The sequence below is a fragment of the Acanthisitta chloris genome, unplaced genomic scaffold (genome assembly GCF_000695815.1).
Source record: "Acanthisitta chloris isolate BGI_N310 unplaced genomic scaffold, ASM69581v1 scaffold13585, whole genome shotgun sequence".
NCBI classification, from domain to species: domain Eukaryota; kingdom Metazoa; phylum Chordata; class Aves; order Passeriformes; family Acanthisittidae; genus Acanthisitta; species Acanthisitta chloris.
This window is the reverse complement of record NW_008675441.1, coordinates 51,283-77,797: the sequence shown is the minus strand read 5'-3', so window position 1 is coordinate 77,797 and position 26,515 is coordinate 51,283. Positions and strand designations below refer to the sequence as shown.

The 26,515-nt window shown below is 44.4% G+C and overlaps 2 protein-coding genes across 2 annotated transcripts in view; one reads left to right on the top strand and one right to left on the bottom strand.

Annotated features, from left to right (window-relative positions):
* The window catches only part of CEP57 (centrosomal protein 57kDa), a gene marked incomplete at its 5' end in the record, with an annotated part of 18,818 nt that extends 4,624 nt beyond the window's left edge, over positions 1 to 14,194 (top strand). The window contains 6 exons of the mRNA XM_009075760.1: positions 7,530 to 7,607; positions 8,747 to 8,851; positions 9,009 to 9,089; positions 9,440 to 9,684; positions 12,410 to 12,554; positions 13,958 to 14,194. Of these exons, the coding sequence (XP_009074008.1) occupies positions 7,530 to 7,607; positions 8,747 to 8,851; positions 9,009 to 9,089; positions 9,440 to 9,684; positions 12,410 to 12,554; positions 13,958 to 14,194 (891 nt within the window). The remainder of the gene's footprint in view (positions 1 to 7,529; positions 7,608 to 8,746; positions 8,852 to 9,008; positions 9,090 to 9,439; positions 9,685 to 12,409; positions 12,555 to 13,957) is intronic.
* Positions 14,195 to 18,160: 3,966 nt separating this feature from the next.
* The window catches only part of MTMR2 (myotubularin related protein 2), a 40,144-nt gene continuing 31,789 nt past the window's right edge, over positions 18,161 to 26,515 (bottom strand). Inside the window, exons 9-14 of the mRNA XM_009075758.1 lie at positions 25,686 to 25,871; positions 24,616 to 24,822; positions 22,955 to 23,047; positions 21,284 to 21,397; positions 19,706 to 19,882; positions 18,161 to 18,706 (exon numbers count right to left, since the gene is read on the bottom strand). Of these exons, the coding sequence (XP_009074006.1) occupies positions 18,545 to 18,706; positions 19,706 to 19,882; positions 21,284 to 21,397; positions 22,955 to 23,047; positions 24,616 to 24,822; positions 25,686 to 25,871 (939 nt within the window). The 3' untranslated portion in view covers positions 18,161 to 18,544. The remainder of the gene's footprint in view (positions 18,707 to 19,705; positions 19,883 to 21,283; positions 21,398 to 22,954; positions 23,048 to 24,615; positions 24,823 to 25,685; positions 25,872 to 26,515) is intronic.

Here is a 26,515-nt window from a genome sequence, read left to right as displayed (position 1 = left end):
CATTCCTGAGGTCTTAGCTACTGAATGCTAGCAGTATTTTCTGTTGTGACTCTCATATCCCAGATTTAACTTGACTTGTGTGAATTTGGTGTGTTTGTTTTCTTCTTTAAGCCCTCCTTCTTAGGAAACACAATTACTGCTAGTTCTTTTGCGTGTAGCTTTCTGGAGCCCGGAATTGCAAGGCCTCTAGCACTAGATGTCTGTTGGTGGGTTTGAACCAGTCTGCCTTTTTAGGACTCCTTTTGAATTGGTAGCTTTTTATAAATGCAGCATGACTGTGTTTGGTCATATTCTGTTGTGGTGGGTTGACATCTGAATTTTTAGAAAAGCACAGTTAGAATGTAGAGCGTGGTTAGAACCTGTAGAACTTTCAGCAGCGTGTTTAGAGCTTACCACATGTTTAGATATTGCTGCGTGTTCTAGAAGGTTTAGCACTTAGGGCACATTTAGCATGATTAGGAAGGTTAGTACTTACTGTGCAGTTAGCAATTAGGGCACAGTTAGAAGGTTTAGAACTTAGTGTGGTTAGAACGTTTAGAATGTACCGTGCAGTTAGAGTGGTTAGAACTTACAAGGGGCTTAGAACTTGCCACACATTCACAACATGTAGAGCTTAGAGCATGTGTAGAAGGTGCAGAATGTTCAGTGCTTGCAGGACGTTCCAAACTTACACAGCGTGCAGGGCCTTCCGCATGTGCGGAAGGTTTGAAGCTTTCAGTGTGTTGAGGAGGCTTGGAATTTCCAGCTCTTTTAGAGCGTTTAGAATTTCAGCGCATTTTGAGCATTCACAACTTAGTGTTCACAACTTACTGCTCGTTTAGAAGATTTGGAACTTTCAGCACGTGTACAATGTTTAGAACGTACCACGTGTTTAGAACATTTAGAATGTACCACATATGCAGAACTTACAGCATTTCATGTTCAGAAGGTTTAGAACTTACCACACCTTTAGAGCAGAAGGTTTGGAACTTTCACCATGTTCGGAATTTACAGCACGTTCAGAAGGCTCAGAGCTTTCGGTGTGTTTGGAGCATTCAGTGCATTTGGAAGGCTTGGAGCTTTCGGCAGGGTTGGAACCTTCCGCGAGTTCGGAACGCTTGGAACTTGCAGCCGCTTGGGAAGGGTTTGGAAGGGTTGGAACGTAGGGCGTGTTTGGAAGGGTTGGAAGGTTTGGAAGCTTTGGAACTTGGGGCACGCTTGGGAGCTTTGGAAGGGTTGAAACTGGGGGCGCATTAGGAACGTTTGGATGCTTTGGAAGTTATGGAAGGTTTGGAACGTGGGGTGCGTTTGGAAGGGTTGGATGCTTTGGAAGGTTTAGAACTTTGAGTACGTTTGGAACATACAGAACGTTTAAAAGTTAAGAACTTCAAGTGAGTTCAGAAGGTTTAGAACTTTTGTTGCATTCAGAATTTCCGGTGCATTTAGAAGGTTTAGGTCTTGCACAGCTTTTGGAGCGTAGGGTGCGTTCAGAACATTTGGAACTTTTGACACATTTGGAACCATTGGTGGCTTGACAAGCTTTAGAACTTGCCGCCCATTTAGAACATTGCGCCTTTAGATGGTTTGGAACTTACCATGCGTAGCCCTCAGAGCGCAGGCAGCCCTTAGTGCGCAGTTCGCCCTCAGTGAGCAAATCGGCCTCAGTGCGCACCTTGCTCTTACATCACAGGTAGGCCTCAGTGCATACTTAGCCCTCAGTGCACAGGTAGGCCTCAGTGTGCAGGGAGCCCTCAGAGCGCAGGTAGGCCTCAGAACACAGGTAGCTATCCGTGCGCTGGTAGGCGTCAGTGCCCACCTAGCCCTCAGAGCGCTGGGAGCCCTTAGTTGGCACCTAGGCATTTGAGCGCAGGTAGCCCTCAGTGTGCTGGTAGCCCTCAGTGTGCCGGGAGCCCTCAGGGCGCAGGGTAGGCCTCATAGCACAGTTAGGCCTCAGTGCATACCTAGCTCTCAGAGCGCGTTTGGGCCTCAGTGCGCAGTTAGGCCTCAGAGCGCAGGTAGCCCTTAGTTCTCACCTAGGCATTAGTGCGCTGGTAGCTTGTAGAGCATACCTAGCCCTCAGTGCGCACCTAGCCCGTGGTGCGCAGGTATCCCTCAGTGCGCATGTAGCCCACAGAGCACAGGTAGGCCTCAGTGCGCACGTAGCCCTTAGTGCGCAGGTAGGCCTTACTTGCGCAGTTAGGCCTTAGAGGGCACGTAGCCCTCAGAGCATTGGTAGCCCTCAGTACGCAGGTAGGCCTCAGAGCTCGCGTAGGCCTCGGTGCGCAGGTAGGCCTTAGAGCGCACCTTGCTTTTAGATCCCAGGTAGCCCTTAGTGCGTACCTAGGCCTTATTGCGAAGTTTGCCCTTAGTGCGCACCCAGCCCTTAGCGTGCAGGGATCCCTCAGTGCACACGTAGGCCTCTTTGCACACCTTGCCCTTTAGAGCACACGTAGGCCTTAGAGTGCACCTGGCCCTTAGTGCGCAGGTAGCCCTGTAGGGCACAGGTAGCTTTCTAGTGCGCACCTAGCCCTTGGAGCGCAGGTAGGCCTTAGAGCACACCTGGCCCTTAGTGCGTGCAGGTAACCCTTACAGTGCACCAGCTGCCCTTACTGCACACGGAGCCCTCAGAGCGTGCGTAGGCCCCGGTGTGCACGTAGCCCTTAAGTCTGCACATAGGACTTACTTAGGGTGCATTTAGGAAGTTTAGAAACTTCATCGTGTTTAGAACATTTAGAACTTACTACGCGTTCAGAACTTACCACACATTCATTACATTTAAAACTTTCTGTGCCTTTAGAAGGCTTAGTACTTGCCACATGTTTGGGTTTAGAAGTTGCCAGCTGTTGAGAACTTGCCACCGATTTAGAAGGTTTAGAACTTGCAGCACAGTTAGAACTTGCAGCAAGGTTAGAACTTAACTTTTACCACTTAACTTCTAGAATTTTTATGTAGAGGTAAACCCAAATCTCACCACAAGCTGCAGGGGAGTCATTGTTCTGGCGCCTGGAGCACATCCTCACTTGTTCGTTGCCTTTAGGGTCTGCAGGGCTGTTGCTTTCACATGTTCTCGCTCCTCTCTTCTGGCTGCTGTTCCCCTACAGGTGTGTTTTTCCCCATTCTTAACTCTTTTATCCCAGAGGTGTTACTGCCATTGCTGATGGACTCAGCCTTGGCCAGCAGCAGGTCCAGCTTGTTATTGCTGGCACTAGCTCTGTCAGACATTGGGGGAGCTTCTAGCAGCTTCTCCCAGAAGCCACCACTGTAGTCCAATCACTACCAAAACCTGGTGGCACAAGGCCAGGCCTATGGCCTTTCCATGTCCCATCTGTAGTGTTGGCTTCTGGAGTTCCATTCACATTCCTCTTTCTGCTCCTGCAGAGAGATCACAAGATTCCCAAGCCTGGAAACTACAGGGAGCTTAACCGGGAAGAGGCTTTCACCTGCAAATTTTTTCCCTCCTCCTGCAAAAGAGCAGGTAGTATATGATTAGCTTGTGATATTGAAGATGGCAGCTGTGGATTCTAGCAAAATTACAGGCTTGCTGCCCTGCACAGCAGCTTTTACCAGGGGCTGAAGTAGATCGTGTTTCTCCAGGAGTACATAAGGAGATGTTTGTTAGTAAATCTTAAGATACTTGGTGTACTGATATCTATAAATACTGTTGGAAGTCCCTGAGCCAAGGCAGCTGGAACAAGATGTTTAAGATCTTGACACCCCATTGTGGTGAGCTGCAGTTGTGGAGTGCAAGTCGCTGCATTGTTTACTTGGGCCAAACTCTTACAAAGAAATAACTCTCCCCTGGGTCTTGTTCACTGAAAATAGCAGTATTTTCCTCTAGGATCAGAGTTGAAATAACTGCTTCAGCAACCAGAATTCTCTCTGAAGGGCTTTTGCCAAAGTTTTGACTGGTAGCAGCTGAAGTTTGTGGGGTTGGGTTGTTTGCCCTTTTGTGCTTGGCCTTACAGTTCTTCTTTGATCTTTTTCTGGATCAAACTAGAGGTCTTTGATGGTTTTTCATTAGGAATTAGTAGTTGTCACAGTTGAATCTGTTTTAGTGGCATTGGGAGTTAAATTAACACAGTTTTGAAGCAATTATAGGAACTGAGAAATATCTGGATTTAGCTGGAGCTGGTCATTTTCCTAGTGATCATTACGCTGTCCTGAGCTGTTTTCTGGTTGACAGGTCTGTCTGCCTCTGTGGTTACAGGCTGTGTTCCTACATGAGCATGTGTGCTAGGTGTTACCTTGTAATCCTTGGAGTGGCTGCACTCTGCTCAGAACAGTTGCACCTGTTCCCTCTGCTGTAGTTGTGGCAAGACCACAGGAACATTTCGAAGTCTAACTCGAAGCAAAAAATAAGAAACTGTTTCATAGATGGTGTGCTGAAATGGATGGAGAGTGGTGAGGAGACTGCTCCTGAGCAAGCAATGATTTAACTGCCTCTGATTTCAGATACCTTGCTAGAGCACAAGTTTTATGTGGGTCTTAATGAGAGTGTTTAATCTCTGCAGAGCCACTCTCTGGCCCTCTAAGTGTTAAGTTCAAGCGGTTTGCTAATATAAGTAAACATTGTTTGGGCTCTGGTCTTCTGTGTAGCCAGATAGCCAGAATTTGGACGTGTGTAGGCGACGCTTTTCAAACCACTGTGGTTCATAGTAATTGGTCTTATTGCTAGCAGTGAGACTTAATAAACCCCTACCATTCTGTGAACAACAGAAGTGATAAACTGTCACATCCAGTTGTGACTGTACACTGTCCACACCTCTAGCTTTTCCTCTGTCCTCTAATTGCCAGGTGGTGAGAAGCTACAGCTGCCCTGTTTTCAGCTGGATATGACTGACTGCTCAGCTGTCCGGCAGGTGCTAATTTGCAAGGCTGCTAAGCACAGTGGTAAAAGCTGTCTATTGAAGACATTCCCTCTCTGTTTTAACAGATTTAGATGCTTATCCCAGCAGCCAGTTTTATGAAATTGAAATGTTCTTTAAGACCTCATAACTTTCTGTCTTCTTTGGTTAAAGTTGTTTGATGCTATCTAGAGGGTTGTGGACAAGCTTAAGAAATGGGCCCATGGGAACCTCAGGAGGGTCAACAAGGTCAGGTGCAAGGTGCTGCAATATCCCCAGACAGAGATGAAAGAATTGAGAGCAGCCCTGACAAGAAGGACTTAGAGGTTCTTGTGGATAAAAAGCTGGACATGAGCCAACAGCATGTGGTCGCAGCCCAGAACGCCAGCCATATCCTGGGCTACACCAAAAAGCAGAGTGGCCTTCAGGTCAAGGGAGGGGATTGTTCCCCTCTACTCTGCCCTTTTGAGACCCCACCTGGAGTGCTGTGTCATGCCCTGGGGTCCTCAGCACAGGAAGGACATGGACCTGCTGGAGCAGGCCCAGAGGAGAGCCATAAAAATGATCAGAGGTCTGGGACACACCTCTCCTGTGAAGTCAGGCTGAGAGAGTTGGGTCTGTTCAGCCTGAAGAAGAGAAGGCTCTGAGGAGATCTTAATTTGGCCTTTCAGTACTTAAATGGGGCTTATAAGATGGGGACGGATGTTTAACAGAGCCTGTGGTGATAGGACAAGGGCAATGGTTTTTAAACTAGAAGAGGATAAATTTAGACTAAATATAAGGAAGAAATTTTTCACACTGAGGTGGTAATACACTGGAACAAATTGTCCGGAGAGGTGGTAGATGCCCCATTCCTGGAAACATTCAAGATCAGGGTGGACAGGGCTCCAAACAACCTGGTCTGGTGACTTGAACTTAGGTGGCCTTTAAAGGTCCTTTTCAACCCAAACTGTTCTGTGATTCTGAGAGTGAGGTGTTTGCATGAAAGTTAATTTCTGTTAGGAAACAGGCAGAAAGAGGCATTGAAATATTTTATTTCTATTTTTTCATTGAAGTTTTTTTTCAATGACTACTGGTGATTGAGCAGAATGTTTTAGGCAGCCTAATGCTGACCTGCAGCCCTCTTGCCATGCTGTGCTGTCTCACGTGATGGGCAGCACTGCTGGGGAGGGTCTGTTTGCTGTTAGCTGGCCCTATGGCCTCTCTCTTAGTTCAGTAATCTGCATAATACTTTCTTCTATAAACAGGAAAACAAAATTATTTTGGGGCTGTAACTTGGGTATATAATTTCCAACAGGGTCTAGCATGCGTGACATGGTAAGATATACTCTTGCTGTGCAGTTTGATCTGCACACTGCAGCTGAAAGCTAACTGAGGGAATACTCATTTCAGAATAAAAGCCTTGGCCCAACTTCATGTAAATCTTCAGTCTAAACCAAATATGTGCTTGAATATTTTCATGCTAAAAATTGTGTCAGACTTAACAGGTTAGTCAAAGATCTTTGAGACTGACCATGTGGATATCAAGATTTGTGCCAATAACTGTAAAGGGCAGAAGATGACTTCAAGTTACCTGGAATACATTTGCCTTGAATGCAAAAAAAAAAAAAATTCATTCGAAGTGTTCTTTTATTCAAGAGAAAATGTTGGTTCCTTTATACAGTATAGTGCCTTTGTTCTCAATGTTTATCCAGGGTTTTGACTTTTAACACCTTTGCATAACATCTCATATCTGTACACTTGTTTGCCTATAAACCCAGTACACTGAGGTAGAAAATATTTCAGTTCTGCTTTACTTAAGCATTAACCACAAGAATAATGTGTAATATCTGTTGCTCTGTACTGCATGCTGTTCTGCCTTGAGTTTGATTAGTGGCTCTCAGTAATCAGTCTTTGGAGGAAGAGAAGGGAAGATGTTTTGTGTACTGGAGCTCTAGATTGTTTTTTCACTCTGTTCTATAAAGTCAGAAAATTATTTGATAACTTTCACGTTGGGAATTTGAGTGTATCCTGTTTAAACAAGGTTTTCATTTTCTTGGGAGAGTTTACAAAGAAATGCGTGCTTTTCTCCTTAACCCTTTTCTTTGAAATGGGCTTTCAAAAGAGTTCCTACGTGTTTTTATGATTAAAAAAGTGAAATTAGTTTTGTTTAAAGGTATCTCAGAGGCATCATATAAACTTTCCTCCCTCTTCTTTATTAGGAAGGTGGCTAGATGTTCAAAAAGTCTTACCTTGTTAGAGTATAAGTTACAGATTTTAGCTAAAATAGCCATAGTGGTCGAAATAAAGCAAGTCTTCTCTTGTCTTATAATGATATGGGATAGGTCTTTGTTGATTCTTCTGTAGTACAAAATCTAGGAGGATAATGTACACAAATCAACCTACTTTCTAGGGCGTTTTTACAACTGAAGAGTAAGACGGCCTTGTGTATTGCTCTTCCTCTTGGCTGTGACTTAAATTCAGATACCAGTTGTGGAAGTAAAAATAAAAAAAAATCAATGAAATTTTTTAAGCATAGGCTTTTTATTGCTGTGTTTATACCTGTATAGACAAAGCATCAGCAAACATTCTAATGTTCAAGTCCTCACTCAGCTTTAAGTCATGAGTTAAAATCGTAGTTTTGCTCAAGCTCTTAGTATTATAGGCTTCAGGAAGAAAAAAAATGTTTCATTAGTAATGCTATTATTTTTATTCAACTTTGACTAGAAAAAAATGAAAGAGCTGGAACAGAAGCTTCAGGAGGAAGAACATGCAAGGAAGCTTGTTCAGGAAAAAGCAGCTGAGGTAAGCAACAGGAAATTTTTTTTGTACTGGTCTGCACTGTAATATGCTCCTCTTTTTTATCAACTTTTCAGCTAAACTTACTGGAGGTGCTTCTTATATGTATAATGAAAACCTTGCTTTAGTCTTTTTTTTTCTTCTCCTTTTCCCCCTGTCTCAGGTACCCAAATGTTCTGAAGCTCTGAGCTTTTTGGAAACCCTTTTCTAACAGCAGCTGTGCACTGAATCTTGATTTCTTCACTAGAAGAAGTTAGTTGGAAAAGAAGAGTAGAAATTCAGACTAATTCATAGTGAGGGTGCATGGGGATCTCTAAAGAGATCAAGGTCAACAAGTGTGCTCCCTTGTTCATAATTGTAATTGAAATATTGTAGGAGGAAGCAAAAAAAGAGACACGTACTCTTGCTTATGAGCCCATAAGGATGCTGGTCTTCTGCTAACTTTAAACATTCATTGTATGCTGAAGAATTACAGGGGTAGTGTGTTAGGCTCTAGCATTAACCTTTGCCATGAGTTTGATGTGATGGGGAAAGGGGTGTCTCAAATTGATGATGGAAAATTCTGCTGTGATTGCTTCTAGTTGAGATTGGTTAGGACATGATTTCTAAAGCCATGTCGTATCTTCCTCCTGGAAGGAGCAGCAAAGTGTAAAGGATTCTCACTGTCAGCAGGGAGTTCAAACCTTAACTATTTCAATAGATGGTTAGGTGGTTGGTTTGGGGGTTTTTTTTGGTGGGTTTCTGTTTGTTTGGGTTTTTGGTGGTTTTGCTGTCAGATTTAATAGAACAAAAGAAATAGTTGCCTAATAACTGTATGCCATGAGATCAATTTGAGCAGGGGTTGAGTGGCTTCATTTCCCTAATACTGTGTGAAGTTTAAAGCACAGCTGATGTTTTGGTACTTGCCTGCATGGGACTAATGCAGTAAGGCTATTTCTCTGACTTACTAGGATTACTGGTAAGTAGTGCTACCAGAGGAGGTATTATTTAATGTTTACATTGGACTGCAAAAGCATCTTAGAAATTTGCAGCCCTTGCTTTCAGAGTCTGTGTTTTAAAAACTCTTGGTTTGCAATTCTCTGCTTACTGTCTCTGATTATTTATTAATACAATTTCAGTAACTGCCCTTATTTCCTCAATTAAAGCTTCAGACAGGTCTGGAAACCAATAGACTACTGATTAAAGCAGCATCACCATTGCTTTCTCCAAGAGCAAGACAGCCCAGGAAGAAAGCTAAGCAGCCAGAGATGGTAAGATGGGGGAAGAGAAGGGCAATTATTGAGGAGCTAAATGAGGATGTGTACATGTGACCAGGAAATAGATTGCCTCTTACTTTACAAAGTAAAGGGAAAATGGGTTTACTGTAGCATAATGTGTTCTAAACATTTCTCTCTCCTTTCTTTCCAGAAATGCTCTCGTAGAAGCCATCTCACTGTGCAGCCCCATTACAGGCTGTGTCTGGGTGATGTACCCTTTGTGGCTGGGAAGGTGAGCTGATTAATTCCAAAGCTTAATGCTCCACAGCTGCAGCTCCTTAAGTGGCTTTGGCTTGGTGTGCTCCTGACACCCAGTGGTCAGATCATTCAGTTTTTCTTTGATGGTTTTCTTTCAGTTTGTCTTCTAAGGACTTGATGGATATCGATAACTCACTGAACTGGCATTTCCAGAGTGGGTCTGCACTATGCTGCTTGAGAAGCTGTTCTTGGTAGTGCATATTAACTCAAACAAAAAATACATTTCTGGCAGCAAAACACAAGTGTTATTGTTTTTAAATGTTCTCTGGTATTATCAGGTTGTCAACAGTGCCATTTAAAAAAAGAAGTCTCTTTTCCTTCCAGTCTACCAGCCCCAGTCATTCAGTTGGTGCCAACGTGCAACATGTCCTACACCTGATGAAACAACACACGAAAGCTTTGTGTAACAGTCATGTGGTAAATGATACTCCACTGGCAAAGCCCATCAGTACTGGCCATCCTGGCGGCAAAAGCAGAAAGCCATCTCTGCCAAAGGACTCATCTTCATCTCAGGAAGAGCTCTCAGAAGTTTTGCTGACTTTACAAGATGAATTTGGACAGATGAGTTTGTGAGTTTGGCATATTTTCCATTGCAGATGGACACGTTTTATATTTTTGCCTTTTGCTTTGAACTTTGAAGATTTTGCTTGAGAAAGGTGTTAGTTTAGGAAGTCTCTAGTATGTAATCTCTTTGTTGCACTGGCTGCAGATGCTGTAATTTGTCCTTGCAGTGTGAGACTCTGCTAAACAGTCTGGAACTCTGTACATGTGTTTATATCCAGCAGTATTGAAGTTGGAAGGGATAGGGGAGAATAGTGGCAGCAGCCCCTGATGCAGTGGACTGTGGTGGTTTAACTCCATCCAACAGTTGAGGACCACACAGCTGCTCACAGTCACACCACACCCACCCCTACCCGCTAATGGGGATGGGCAGTATCCACCCCTCATACTATACCAAAGCCCCACACTTTTCAATGCATCCCAGTTACCCACCATCACCTTTCCAGTCTTTTGATATATGTACACACAGACACCATTCTTGAGGTCTATGGGTCATCTGTATAAAAGTCTGAGTTCATTTAGTCCATAAAATTAGACTCATCTGTCATAAGTCTTTCAGGGCAGGAAAAATGGTGTGTGGATAGTTGCATACTGAAGTCACTTGAGGGTGTTGGTGGATGAGAAGCTCAGTGTGATCCAGCAATTTGCACTTGCAGCCCAGAAAGCCAACTGTGTCCTGAGCTGCATCAAAAGCGGAGTGGCCAGCAGGTCGAGGGAGGTGATTCTCCCTCTCTGCTCTCCTGACACCCCACCTGGAGTACTGCATCCAGCTCTGGGGCTCCCAGCATAAGAAGGATGTAGACCTGCTCTCAAGTGGGTCCACAGGAGGCCACAAAGATGATCAGAGGGATGGAGAACCTCTTCTGTGAAGTAAGGCTGAGAGACTTGGGGTTGTTCAACCTGAAGAAGAGAAGGCTCTGGGGAGACTTCATTGCAACTGCAGCCCAGTTGTCCGTTCTCCTCCACCTGGCTGAAGACAGGGCTCCTCTGATACTGGTCCTAGGCTTCTCCATTTTCTGTAAAAACAAATTATTATTCCTTTCCATAGGATAAGGAATAAGATCAGCCCTGCCACTCTGTCTAGGGGAACTGCTCTCTGGAGTCTTAAGCACACTCCATTGATGCTTGTTTTTCCCTGCAGTTCACATACCTGTGCCTCTAGGGTTGAGGTGGGTTTTCCATCCCACTTCCTTGTGTCCTCCCCGTGGTCCCACGGGTAAAACTCAGGGTTCTCCATTGTGTGTACCCTGTATGTCCTCTGGTATGTGCAAAAGGAAGTTTGCTGTTTGTGGGGTTTAACTATGGTAACCATTAGTTACCATGGGGTTTAACCATGGTAAGTCAATAGCAATTGAGTCCCAGCAACCGCTTGCTCATTGCCCCCAGAGTACTTCCCCCTGATCTGAACCACATTCAGCACCATGCTGGTTCCTAGCAACAGGACCGTGACGGCTTTAACATCCCAAGGTTATTCAGAGTTCTCAAACGCTGTTGTGATCAGCCTGGAGAGTCTCATCCATAGGTAATCTGAGGAAAAAAAGTGAAAGGTGTAATGACCAACATTCCCCACTGGGTGGGTCCCGCGGTGCAAGGGACAACAGTGCTGCGAGCACAGCGCACACACATCCCCGAGTTACTCCACAACCAGGGAATCCATCGTATCCTAAATCAGCATTGTGACCAGTGCAGTGAATCCTTATCACCAGTTTCTCTTTACACACTCTGGTCAGATCTGTCCCCCTTTCATGCCCCATGTTGGGTGCCAAATAGGACTGGGTTTCCCCCCCAGCCCGACAGTTATGTACCACGCAGCCACCTCTCTGCTCTTGGTGGGATGGGGAGGAAAATCAGACAAAAGTAAAACCCATGGGTTGAAATAAGGGCAGTTTAGTAATTGAAATAAATGTATTGATAATGAAAAGGAAAAAGGGAGAAAGGAATAAAACCCAAGAGAAACATGTGATGGACAGTACAATTGCTCACCACCTGCTGACCAATGCCCAGCCTGTCTCCTGCAGCAATTGGCCTTTCATGGCCAACATCCCCCAGTTTATATACTGAGCTTGACAATCTATGGTGTGGAATATCCCTTTGACCACTTTGGATCAGCTGCCCCAGCTATCATCCCTCTCCAGCTTCTTGTGCATCTATTCACTGACAGAGCATGAGACACTGACAAGTCCTTGGCTTAGGGTAAGCACTGCTCAGCAACAACCAACACATCAGTGTGGTATTAACATTATTGTCATACTTATTCCAAAACACAGCACTGTGCCAGCTATAAAAAAGAAAATCAACTCTATGCTGGCCAAAACAAGGATGTATACAAATACTCCCTTAAAGGACAACTTTACTAGGCATTTTGCTTGTTGTGGTTATTAAATTGCTACTGTACTGCACACCTGCAGAAGGTGCAGATACACAAAATAGTAACTGATTGACTGTGGAGATTATGCTTTCAAGGGGTTATTTGGTAGTTTTGAATGTGTAATTTGAAGTCTGAAGCTATTTATGTTATAGAAGCTTAATGCTGCAGCAGCCTGACACCAGGATTTGCTACTGCAATAATGCTGCTAGCAGCAAAACTGTCCTTACTGGTTCATTGTGGTGTGTTGAGCATGTCTGGCTGGTGACCCTGTTGTTTCCTAGAAGTGTTATTTCTGAACTGGGGGTATGAGCAGCAGAAGCCAAGGGAGCCTAATGCAAGCTTTGTCCTCTTGAATTCTATGCTAGTGATCACCAGCAGCTGTCAAAGCTTGTCGAGGAAGCCCCAACCGCTGCAGTGAGGGAAGATCTGGAGAGGGAACTTGAGGCACTGGTGGGAAAGATGGAAGCAAAGGCAGACCAGATCAGCAAAGTTCGGCGGCATCGGTTGCAGGTGAGTTTCTTTTGACTGTGTTCATGCTGATGTCGAGTTGCTGACTTAAGTGGGGCTTTTTTGTTACATGCTAATCTAGCAGCAATCAAATAAAGCAGATAGAAGTACCGTAGAGTAGTATTGCCTGGCTATGGCTTTGGTGTCCCAAAGTTAGCCTGTGTACCTCCATCTTTCTATCCCAGTATTTCTGCAGAAGTATCCTTTCTGTCACTCTTGTCCCCACTCTTCATACTGGCCTGGGCAGAGATTTCACATCTGTTCCCACATGGCATTCTACCTTCTTCTTGTCTCCTGAACATTGTTTAACAGTTCCCCTTTGTTTGGAATAAATTACCTATTTATGTTTTGATTTGCATTTTAAAAGACCAAAAATGCTAGTTTCAGTTAACTTACAACTTTCAAAACGTTTTGAATAGCGTAGACTGCTCATTCAAAGCTGTAAAACATATTGATTCCCTGTTTTCTCTAATCATAATTAGTGAGTTTCTGTCAAAGAGCTTAACCCCACGTATTTAATCTGGTTCAGTTCATATGAACCTGATGTAAGCTATGCGGAAAATACGTGCTGAGAGTTCTGCTGCTGACATCCAGAATGGACACATGAGATGTTTTCACTTAGAAGCATTACCCACTTTTGATCTCTTATGATCTTCAGAGGAACTGCTGCAGAGAAGCAGATGTGCTGTAGTTCCCAATGGTAATGATGCTGCATATGCTATTGGTGGAAGTTTTAGGATCCAAACTTTAGGAGAATTGCTGCATGCTGTAAACTATGAGGAGGGAGCACCATTGCCTGAAGAGAGGGGAGCTCTAGAAGTCACGTGTGTTGTGGTTTGGGTGTATGAATGTGTCTGCACCTCAGACTGTCCAGTTCCCCACTCAGGCTTGTGCCAGCTCAGTCTTTGCTGGGGGGTACTGAGTCTTACATGCTGTGATTTATCGTGCTGCATGTGTGTAACACCTCCACCCCAAGAGAGTTCTGGTGTTCTTTGTAAAGCTACACCTCTGACAGTGACTAGCTATCAAAATTACTAGTATGTATGGAGCAAAACTTCATTTCTGCTTGGTTTGGGTTGTTTTGGGTTTTTTTAATCACTGGATGGTAACAGTGATGAATCAACTTTTCTTATCTACAGCTTTTTCTGTTACATTCCTAATGGAGATGTTCCCCTGTAATGAACTTGTCAGTTTTTAGAGACCATCTGGTAGTTCAGACTAAAAGCTAAACACAGTGCTGTGTGTGAGGGAAAATAAAATATTTATTATTCAGGGTGAGCTGGAAGCATCCATTTGCTTTGCTGGGTGAAGTAAGTGGTGGGGTAATTCAGCTGCTTGGAATAACTGCCCATCATAAACTGAAACAAGGTCACTGCTTAATGTTTTTCTTTGGGCTTCTCTTTCAGCTAGAGAGACTTAAGAGAGAATCTAAGTCCAAAAAGACTTCTGCTAAACAAACAAAAGACAGCAGGTTTCCTGTTAGTGAGGTTAAAGTAACAACTACAGTAACTACAAAAGGAAAGAATGCTGGTCCCATCAAAGTGAAACCCGGAGAGAAGAGTCGGAAAAACCTTCAGTTGTTGAGAGACATGCAGACCATACAGACTTCACTACAGAAAGATGACATCAGCTGGGACTACTGACTCTTCTGCAGATGCTGAACTATCCTGGCCAAGCTTTCTCACATTCTGGATACAAAGCAGCTCCTCCTTGCTGTGCAAAGAGACTTCTGTACGCTAAGCACACTTTTGAAATACAGGCTTAGTTCTCCACCCCTGCATTTGGTTGTATGTATGATGGTCTAGCTCAAAACACATTCCATTTCTAAGGTACCCAGCCACTGAGTCTAACAATAGGGCTCCACCAGTTCCTTTGTTGTGGTTCCAGCAGTCCCTCCATTTGCTTTCAGAACACCAAGCACTGCACATTTCACGTGGGTTGGTGTGTGTGTGTGTGACATGCCAGTGCAATTTCATGCTGCTGTTCAACTGGGAGGCTTCTCAGGATGCATGTTGTTTGAAAACAATGCTGTGGCCCTGAGTCTTAAGGGCTTTTGTCAGCTCTGTTCTGTGTGCAGCTGCAATGACTCCATCTCTGGGAGTGTCTGAGGTAAACCTTTTTAACGGTAGTGTGTGGAGCCCTCAAAAAGCTTTCCTGGTTGTTCTGCTACATTGCATTAGTCAGCACCAATGGCAGTGGATGTTTGAGTACTCAAAAAAGGAGCAAAGTAATTTGTGAATGATTTTGCTTAATGATCATGTGAAATTTTTGTACAGAAATCCTACTTCAGGAAAAAGCTGCAGGATAGGGGATAACAGCCTGTCTCCTAGTTCACAGCTTTGGGTGGTCAAGGAGTGAGAAGTGTTTTAAATTGCAAGTGCCTCTATCATGCCATTCAGCCCTGGCATCTTGCTTTTTAACTTGAAATATGTGCTTTGATCAGCTATCTACTTTGGTAGTGATGCAATTAATTTTGTGCTCTGACTTGCACAGCTGAGTAAATGTTATTTATTATGTTAATAATTTAAAGAATTTCCTATTAATGGGATGTATAGAAGACCCAGATTACCTGTATATACAGTTGAAAAATAATAAAGTCAGCTTGCCCGTTGAATGAATTGTGAGAGAGCTGCACTTCCTCTGAATTAGCTCAAGTGCTTGTTGCAGCACTGTGCCATATCCAGAGGTGAGGTGACTTCTCCCTGGTCAGGGTAATGAATGTGAGCTGCAGGGAAGGTGGAAGTCAGAGTTGTGCACCCTTGCCTGTAGTTGGAACAAGAAGGGAGTTCTACAGGGTTGAGACAGGCAGAAAGGATTTAGATTTTAATTATATGTAGGTGATACACTGTGCTTTTCTCCTTGAATCTGAGGCACACAGGATGTTAGCTGTGAGAGAAGTCTGATACTGTTAACCAGGCTTGGAGCCATCCCTTTTACCTTCATTTCGGTTGGAGATACAGCCTTCAGGTATAGTGGGAGTAACCACTTGGAGAGCAGTTCATCCCAGCAGTCCTGAAAAATCAGTAGCTGAAACTACACTTGGTCACTTTGCTTGGGAAGGACCTCTGGGGATCAGCTTTCTCAAAGATGGGTTAACTTCATCATAACCTCAGTCTGTCCTCATGCAGCTCCTTATTGATGGCAGGCTCGGGAGTGTTTTAGGCTCCATATGTGCTGCCTACAATGAATGAGGTGCCCAGGTTGGAATTAAGGCTACTAGAGGTGAAAGCATCAAAGAGCATGCAGAGTTGATCCCAAATCATCCCAGTAAATTTGGGCTTAGCATAAGTTACATACAACAATGTGAATCCTCCTTTTACACAGAAGTTACTGTGCTAATGCACTGTAAAGAGCAGAAATCGTGGGTTGTTTTTTTACTTGTGAAAGTATTTCAGAATACTTTGTACGTGTGTGTATATACACACAGGTACCTTCACAAGAAGAATAATTAGCACAGTAGCTTCTGAGAGAGCTGGGGTTGTTCAGCCTGGAGATGGCTCTGGGGAGGCCTTACAGCACTTTGCAGCACCTACAGGGACCTACAAGAGAGCTGGAGAGGAACTTCTTACAAGTATATGCAATGCTAGGACAAGAGGTGATGGCTTTAAACTCAAAAGGAGTATGTTTAGTTTAGATATTAGGAAGAAATTCTGTACTATGCAGGTGGTGATACACTGCAACAGGTTGTCCAGAGAAGCTGTGGATGCCTCATCTTTGGAAGAGTTCAAGGCCAGGTTGGATGGGGCTCTGAGCAGCCTGATTCCCTGCCCATGGCAGTGGGATTGGAACTGGATGATCGTTAAAGGTCCTCTCCAAACCGAACCATTTTGTGATTCTATTTTTACAATAGTGAGCAGCTAAGAACTGTCTGTGTTAATAGTGATCTGTTTACGATTAGAGAAACTTGTCCAAAGATGAATTTTGTTTTTCTGTCATTCTGGATTTCAGAGTTTGAACTTAGAAGACCACCTGAAGGAGAGTAAGACATTTGGATCTCATATACTAAACTTGCAGTGCTATTTTTTTTAATGGCTGCATGTCCTACAAGCCTTTAGGAGAACACATAGCTGAAAATAAGGAGCACAGGAACTTTTCCCATTTATCAGTTTTTATTAGTGTTAAGGAAACCACACAGCCTTCATCAAGAAACAAAATATACACACATAGTCAATTTGCTAATACAGAATAATGCTAATGAACCATTTTATATAGTGATTGTATGTAAGAGCAGCAGATCTGCTCTTTAACCTCAAAGCAAATCCATGTCCTTCAGAAGATATGTTGTGTGTATTCTTTGCACTATTGATCCATAATGTCTCAGGCCACCCTATAAGAAATGTGGTGATACTGTACAGCCCATTATTCATCCTGCTGGAAGGTGCCTGTGGATTTCTCTGTAAGCACTGAAGATGGTCATTGCAGTAGAGCAGGCAGAAGTGGAGACTGCAGGGGGAAAACTGTTATCTGCCTTGGAAGGAATGTGGCTTTTGAAAGGCAATTTCTTGTGTAGAAATTGGTCCACTCTTGTACACTCTCAGAAAGTCCTTTGCTGTAGTGGAAGAGCAGCTGAGTGAAGCAGCATGCTGACAGGTTTAGTAAACAGGTGAGCACAGTATGGGATCCTGTCATAAAAGAGCAACACAGGAACCCACACCAAGCAGTGCCCTTCCTCCTTGGCATGGAGAAGGGAAGCAGCCTGGAGGAAAGATCCTTACACACATCTGCCTTTGCCGTAAGCCCAGGTTTCTACGACCCTGTGCTTACCTGTTTGGAAGAGCAATGGGGCAGTCGTGGTTTCACCAAGTATGTGTTTCAGCTATCTCCTCTTCTACAGTAAGACTTTGTATGAAAACTGAAGTTCAACTTGAGTGAGTTTCATCAAGTGACACTAATTCTTGAAGCACACTTGGAGGAAAAAGACCTAAATGTAGGGCTCAGAAATTGGCTAAGCTGTTCAGTCTGCCAGAATAACCTTAAGCAGCAGTTGCAATGCAGGCAGAAAGGCGTCTTTGGTTGATGCACAGTTGCTTCCATTAGCTAGCAGAAAACTGAAATACCATAAATACACCACTATGATCCTGCACTAAAGCATTAACATTGCTAATTATGCTTACGCAAGCAAAATGCAATGACTGATCCCAGCAGTTTACACGTGTCCCTTGGTATTCCACTACCCTTCCCCTGATGAGTATGAGGCACTGGAGGCCGGAGGAGCTGCAGAAAGCTCAGGGGAGCCATGCTCTGCTCCCCCCTCAGAAATAAAGGTGCTTAAGTTGCATCCTGGCACACCCACTGTAAACCATAAGCAAGATTCTCAAGTTGCAGAGATGGAAGTAAACTTTGTCCTACAAAGTCCTGTAGGTTGCTCCTCTACCACTGTGTTCTGTCGGTAGAAGCTGCCCTTTCTTTAAATAAGGCATCATTTACATGGCTTCTTATGGTCTAGATCGAGAACAAGGGAGTGATACGTTTCAGATGCTTATCGCTGCTTGTCTCCAAGTATGCTGGTCAAACGTGCTCAGTCACACTGCTGTGCAGACATTAATAGCAGAGGATTCATGACGTTACAGCTGCATTCGAGGTCCAACACAGTCAGATTTGGCCTTTCCTTTTAGCAAAGGCAAGGTCTTTCAAACATCTGAGCAGACATTTTTCCTCCAACAGTACTTTGTTCTAGTGCACAGTCTCTCTTTAAAGCCAAGTGATTTCCAGCACATAAGTGAACAAAGAGCGAGCTCTAGGCTTCTTTTAGGTGACAGGTGCAATTGGCTTGTGTTATAAGCTAGCCACTGAGAAGGTTAATTGCATAGGGGGCCTTGTCTGTCTGTTGTTTTTTTTGCTTAAGCTTTCTCTAGTGCTACAGTACTAATAAATTACCCTGGAGAGAAATAAATAAATAAGTTGGCATCTCCCAGGCACCATGCTGGAAATCCAGGAGGTTTCAGGAAAGCTGCCCCCATGGTCCTGGGAAGGTACTCATCAGAAGGAGTCTATTATACAACTGTCTGTACGGGAGTGACGCACTGTGCGGGAGAGCCAGCCCTCTCCGAGGATGAGGTGGAACGGTTGGTGATTTCTCTCTGCAGCTCCTCCACTTTCTTCTGCAGCTCAGCCCGCTTGGCCAGAAGCTCCTTGTAGCGATTGTGGACAGGTTCCTGCAAGAAAAGGTATAGCTGAGTGCTGGGAGGTAAGCATGGAAGGGGAAGCCTGAAGCACCAAACACTGTTGATGACCTTACACGCAGCTCTGAGGGAAGGAGCAGGAGGTACATGAGTGTTACCAGTCTCCAGCCTAGGAGTACCTGAGTAGTTGCTCAGGCTTTGGGATTCAATGGTGGCTAAACAAAATAGTGTATGTTTTGAAAGATGACAATTGCTGAACTCTAATCTGACAATTCTAGGGGACACTGGCCATGGTATCTCAGCCTGGACATAATTTTAGGGAAGTTAAAAAAAACCAAACCAACTAGATTCATCCTAATGTTTTCACATAGTTCTGTCAAACCGCTAGTACTGAAAAGCAGTTGTTGGGTTCCTGTATCTAATGCCTCAGCTGTTAACTGCAGTTGGGCACTAAGTTAATCCAAGAACTTTTGTCCCTACTAAAAAGTGCTGTCAGCACTTAGGGCTATGCTCAGACTGCTTGTCTGAGGTGCCTGCCCTGTGGAGGCAAGTGAGTTTCACTGCTGTCTGGGGTCAAGGTGTAACAGGACTGCAGTCAGACCCCTGTGCCTCAGGCACCCAAAGCAAGCAGCAGGTTCCCATTGCTGGTATCTAAATACAGCCGCAAGACTTCCATCTTGAATCCCACATCCACAGTGGTCTTGGGTTTTTAAGCTCCTTTGTAAAAAGAATTCAGATTTTTTTGCATGTTCTGGGTGAGAAATTTCCCAAACTGCTGTGTATCTTCAGCTCCTGCAGCTTTCACAAGGTGGTGATGTCCAGCTGAGCACCCGCACCAGCCAGCTGTAGGTGCTGCTCGCTCTTGCTGGCATTGGAACATAGGCTGTTGTTTTTAGATTTAAGCAGTGACAATGTAAATTTGCATGTAACTTCTCATGCTTCAGAGGTCTTGACCTCCCAAATGACAGTCAGTAACGGTACTAGCAGAGCGGGAAAGGCAAGTAGGACGCGTGGAAGAAGAGCCATACATACCTGAGGCTTCATGCGGGGGTTCCATCGGATGTAGTAGCCGACCCACAGCTCCAGGTGGCGCATGCTGGCCACGGGATACAGGACGTGGTTGGTGTAGCTCACGTACAAGGGGTTAGTAAAGTCTTCCAGTTGGCTGTTGATGTAAGACCAAAGTGATACGGTCTTTTTTGGAAGGCTCTGTAAGGGAAGGGGGTGGAGGAGGCTTTATTTGCCATACGAATCCCGGCATTTATCTACAAACTGTAACAGCACAGACATATGCCTGTCATTAACATGGAGCTTGTTGCTTTTCTGTAGCTTAAATCAACCTATTCTTTTGATGCGGTTATTGTAATCAGAGCACACAGATGCAGGCAGGCACACACACACTGGCACAGAACAACCCCTCTCACCCACCCATCTGCCTACACAGACAGACCAGGAATCACCACTGGCACAGCAAGGGGACACTGGCATGTGTACTTATAATGCTTTAGTTAAACTTAACTTCTTTAGTGTTCCTGGAGGACTTGGAGTATTTAATTGTGAAGATGAAAAAGAAAACATTTGACTTAGCCCCTGATCTAGTGGAATAATTAAGCCTGTGAATACTCCCACTGAAACCAGTGCTGGAAGTGCTTTCTAGATTAAGTACCTTGCTAGGCTGAGGCCTTTAAAAAACACCCCCAAACAGCATGCAGATATTCTTCTCTGGAAATTACAATTATTCACTCACATGGACTCCAGAGAGAGAGACAGGAACCCTGATTTCACTATAGCAAAATGCTATGGCTTTTGTATTACAGTTAGTTTTTATTACTATTTTTACCTGAAGTGCTATTAAATATAATCACATTGGGTCCACATAGCACTGCCCTCGTGTACCTCTGTGCTGTTAGGCTGCATGCAACCCTTTGGTGACAGAATGCTTCATCTTCAGGTAGGTGAGGCAGAATGAGTAGCACTGCTTTTCCTTCTGATTCCAGACTGGGTCTGAATGTATCCATCTATCTGTTCCTCCCTTGGCAAACAAACCTTGACCAGACTGCAGGGCAGAGCTGGCTTGTGGCAAGACATAGAGGTATGTCCTTCCTAATACTAGGAGCTCTGTCCTCTCCCAGAAAAATGCAAATGCAGCAAGAACACACATTGAGACCACTTACTTGCTGTAGCCTATGTGTGCAGAACAACAATGCTCACTTGATAGTGAAAAGCACTCTAAAGAAACCATTTCAAAGGAAAGAGAGGGCAAAAAGGTACCGGTTTCCACAGAGAAGGTTATGTTTAACTGAAGTTCAAAGCAAAACTGCATTTCCACTACCTGAGAGACACCAGGAGCTATTCAAATGCTAGAGAGTAACTGGAAGTAGAACTGTCCAGAGGGAGATGGTGTTGCTCTGAAATGTGAAGTCTTCAACTGACAGCAGTTTGTGCAAAGAGGAAAATACTCCAGGTCCCAGCTGTTAAGAAGGGGGCTTGGCATTTCCCAGAGCCACATCTATCACTATCTTTGAGTGAGGAACAAACTTCTCTAGCAGTATCTGGCCAGCTAAAGCATTCACAGAAACAGGGTTTTACCTTGGAGAGAAGCTCTCTTACCTCCTTCACTCTCTGCTGCTCACTGCTGCACAGGAAGGTCCCAAACAAACAGCTGTACAGGTGATCCAGGATGGTGATCAGGAAGTACTCGTTGAACTCAAATGCTGTAGGAAACTTTAGGCAGAACCAGAAGATTAGGTTAGGATTTTAAAACAGGAATTGAAAATAAACTTTCTCCCACTCTGTGGTCTTGGTAAAGAGTTGGCTTCTTTGATTTCTGTTTCTATTCTACAATTTGTCCCTGTTTCCTGCCTGGGTAGATACTCAGGGTCCTATTTGCTCCTTCTAGAAACAAGAATTTCTCTCTTGGAAAGCTGCTTTGCATGTGCAGAGAGGAATTTTGAGCAAAAGCCAGAGGTCTGAAGGCTTAGAGGACTATGTTTATACACACTCAGTGTTGCTTCAAATTGAAGCTTGCTGTGCTATGCCTGTCCCTCAGGACAGACCATGCAACCAGACTGTGAACAAAAGGCAGATGTGAAATAATGCACTAAAAAGGCTGAATTTGCCAGGGCCAAATGGATATAACCTGTGTAACACAGCACTTCCAAAAGGGAACAGCAGGGAGGCATCTTACAACACAGGTCAGCAGGAGGAACAGGTGTATGGGCATGGGACGTGTTTGCTGTTGAAGTTTCATGCAGAAACAATCAGACCTGAGACAGAACTGAAGCTTCACAAAGGGTCAGTAAGAATACATGCAGTGAACTGCAAAGACGTGCTGGGGTGATGAATAGCAGAGCAGGAGGCCTTCCTCCCTCACAACCACCACCCTCTCCCCAGGCTGCCACACACCTGACCTCCTCAGCTGTAGTTCAGGATGCCCACTTGTAGGAGCAATCCAAGGAGAGCACAAGGACAGTGACTTCAGATGGTGGAAAAGCCTACTTCTTTTCTCTGCATGGATATGGTATGGCTTCACATATAGCAGTATCCTTCTTTCCCATTTCTCCTGGTTTAATCCATGATAAGCCTAACTTTTTGCCAATGAACTGCCTGACCATAGCTGACATTTGTGTCACAGAAGACACAAAAAACCTTCCAGGTCCCACATACCTGTGGAAAACCCTCCCAGACACAGAGAATCTCCCCTAAACTGTGCCTCTGCCATACCTGGTCTGAAGTGAGGCACTCAGGCCTGTACATCACGTATGAATTGGGAGCAGTATGTTTGCCTTCAGAAGAAGTTAAAATGGGGTATGTCTTGCTGCAGGTCAGCTTGGGCAGAGGGAACAGGGATCTGCCTGCACCTGTCATACTAGGGACTTATATTAGCAAGTCAAGTCACTTACACGTCTGAAGGCACTGTGGGCTCCTGGGGATGGCTAGGGTGTCTGCTCCTGCCCATGGTAAGTGAGGCAGCCGTACCCTCTTTCAGGGTGAGGCAAGCTTCTTCTCCCAAGCTCACATCTATTGTAACAGCATGTGGTAAGCAGGACCCACTAACTAGCTAATCTGACGCAAGCTGACATCGTGACCTTCCTGTCACTTGTGCATTCAGGCTCTTTGCTAAACAGACTCCCAAGAAACTTGTTGCCAGAGTCAAACCAAGAGTACAAGCCCAGGAAGGAGAGCCTGCACGAGTCAGCTTGGAGATCATTCCTGCATCCAGACAGTGTGCCATGTCTTGGTACATTGGCTTTGTGGACATGTGTGCCCCCCAGCAGTTACCTGTCTTGTCATCTGCCAGACACAGTCAATGAACTGGAGGAAGACAGGAGAGCGATCCGCGTCTGCGTGATTCTTATCTCCATGGCCAACTCTCTGAAACAGCAGGACAAAGAACACAAGTCACATAGGGCTTCATGGGGAAACTGCTGGGGTCTCCTCTCAGTCACCCAAACCTTTACCAACAACTTAAAAAAGCTTCAAGTGAGTCTTGATTTGGCTTTGTCCATATCAGCGGGTAAAGGAGTAAAGGACAGCTACTCCCTTTGTCTTTGAAGTGCAAATTCTTTAGGGGGATATTTTCATGCTAAATTAAAACAAGAGTTGTCTAAGTAGAGGCTCCAGATGCTGTGCTGGCACTGATTTCAGTTAATAGCTAAAGTTCAGAGGGAAAAAAATGAGAACACTTTTTGCTGCAGTTGCAGCTGTCGTCCTGGCTACTGCAGTAGTACAGTGTGCTTGAGCTAACACTACCTACAGGCACGGCATGTGGCGATAACCGTCACGCAACACCTCGCAGCTTCCAAGTGCTGTACAAACACTAACCCAGCTCATCTCCTGCCACCTCAGGAGAGGCAGGGATGACAGTATTCCCAGAAGCAGGCCTCCGACCCCGTCCATGCTGTGTGGCCAAGACGTGAGGCACGATTCCTCATAACCAGTACAGTAGGTTAGTGGTTATATATTACCCAGGAGCCCCAAGTACCATACAAAGACAGAACAAGATCATGTAAGTAACAGAGATTCCCACCTCTTCTCTAATACTGTTCTTCCCTCACTAAAGGAAATCACTGTCATTATCTTCCTTGTCGACACAGGGGACAAGCTAAAACACTCATCGTTCAAACACCAGGTAAGTTTTGTTACAGCAGAACTTCAGTTGCTTAGTGCCTCAGTTTCCCCACCTTCCTCAGAGCATTTGACAATGCAACTCACCACTGCAAGTGCTATAAAGAGATCTTGTTCTAGCCCTTGCCAAAATTAAACAACCAGCAGGGAACAGCTATGAGCAAAACTCAATAGGAATAAAGACTGAAAGGATACTAGTGAAAGGCTCTCTCAATTCCCATCAGTGAAAACCATAGCAAATTGCTGTGTCACACATACACAAAGCTGCCTCTCCACCAACTACAGGGACACAACCATGAGCTACTCTTGGTCCAGTCTTCAACTACTGATCTTTCACCTAAACAATTAAAAGCATCCCCCAAAATAAAATGTGCCTGAAGAAAATGTGAGATCAAGGCCATAACCAAATTCCCCAGCCTCTTCAAAACCAAGGCATTTTTTAGATGATGGTGCCCAAGCAGTCTCAGAAAATAGACTGAACTGGAAAGACAAACAACCCCAGTGGTCTCTGCTGACCCCCAGCAGAAATGCCTATCCTGAAACCAAAGCACACTCTCAGTTTACGCCTCAGCATAGGAACATGACATATCAGTCAGACACCTGAAAGACTTAATACCACCTGTTGCTCTTATCTAACCAACACAGTTTCAAAGGAGATGACTGGAATTACAGGCAGAAAACAGTAGCAGCACCATTCACCCCACTTCTACAAATTCAGCCAGGAGACTTCTCACAGGAAAGGCTAAATGCCTTTGAAATTCTTCGAGGGGGACAATTACTTTCCATTCAGTGCCTTGCAAGGAATAGTGACTCACCAGCTGAAATCTGTGGCCGAAGCTCAGCCACTCCTTCTCCACTAGCACTTCAAAGCCCCTGATAGTTCGGTAATAGCCATCCAACATGAGCAGAGAGAGAGAGGTGAGCTGAGCTGTCCGGTCCCAGCCATCACTGCAGTGGACAACCACAGATGTCTTCCCTGACTCCACTTTGTCGGCGATCCGAAGGGCTCCAGCAAGAATGAGCTAGGACAAGGGAAAAAAAACAAATTACAAAATCTCTTTGGAACAGAAACTATAAATGAAAAATGGCTAGTGACAACACAGGACAAACCAAGGGCTCTGTCTGCCTCAAGGAGAATGGTAAATCAGTTCCAACTACTTTATAACTAGGACAGCAAAATTGTTCCAGCAAGATGACAACACATCTAAACTGTAACGTAGGCACAACTGTATAAGAGCCCTTGCATTCAGCTCAGTCCTTGGACAGGTCAGGATTCAAATGGAGGTGCACTTTGTGTCTGACATGAACACAAAATAGCCATCACCTTGCAACTGCCCAGGGCAGATTTGCCCTTGTCTGCATTAGTAGAGCAACAATGTAAGCTGGACATTTTTACAAGAGAAAGAACTTTATTTGAAAACCAACATCTGTAGAAGCCAAAATACTTTTTGCCTTCTCATTCTGACTCTGCTTGGATTCCTGACAGGCCGACAGGGCATGAACTTCCAGCATTTGCTGGTTTGGACAAGGCAGTAATGCCAGGACGTCAAGGATCCCCAAGTCCAAAGCTTGCAAACTCTAGGACTCTTGAGCTCTAACCAGAGTTTCACAGTTATACATTATCCAGGAACATATTTCACTTCCAAAACACTATCTTTCAGTGTTTCAGCCCTTCTCTTGCCCCTCTTCCCAGCTTATCAAGATTTTCTACTCCAAGAAACTATGGGTTTAGTTGTTTACAAAATGAAAACAAATTCTAAGTCTTTACATTGACAATTAATTGAAAATCCAGCACTGGAGTTGGCTCAGGATACCTTCCCCAGTGAACAGACTGGTAAGGCCTTGTGGTTGCTCAGCCACACGCAGTGGATGCAGACATGCATACCTTGATATGCTCTAGCCAGTGAGTTGACTCTAAATTTGACAGCCAGTGAGTTTCCTCAATATTGGGATATACAATTTCCTTCAGTTTTCTCAGTGACTCTCTCATAACGTGAATATTGTGAATGTCCAGGAACACCAATTCTGCATTCTGATAGGCATCCTCACTCTCATAGCCCCCTCCTTTAGCCTGAAGAACAAAACCCATATACAAATCATTAAGCAAAAACGTATTTTATACTTTATTACTGTCATTTGTACTGAGCAAATATCAGCTGACAAAACACCACAGTGATTGTGTGATCTAAAGCAGGCAGAAAACATTGGTTTTAGCTTACAATTGGGAACAAACATGCACACGCACACTTTGTGTCTCTTTCTTCCAATAGCTAATGAATGCTATAATTTTTACCAAAGAATATCACATTACAAGCCTTCTTTTCCTCTGTAATTATCATTTATCCCCATTCAAGCTGCTTGCTCATTAGATTAGCTATTCTATCATTTAAAAATTTACCATACTATTACAGAGGAGTATAACCCACACACTAATTGCCTTTCCTAAGTAGTGGGAAAGGCAGATTTAAAGAAAAAAAAATGGAAAAAAATGAGCATTAGTGCAACAAAGCAGTTCTACCATTAAAACAGAGCTTAAAGTGATGACATGGAACACAGTTTTCAAAAGGGTACAAAGACAGACCCTGGGAACTAGTGACTTGTCAGCTTCACCTCTGTGTCTGGGAAGATCATGGAACAGATCCACTTGCCTCCTGGAAGTTGTGTGAAGGCACATGGAAGACCAGGGGGTGATCTGGGACAGTCAGCATGGTTTCA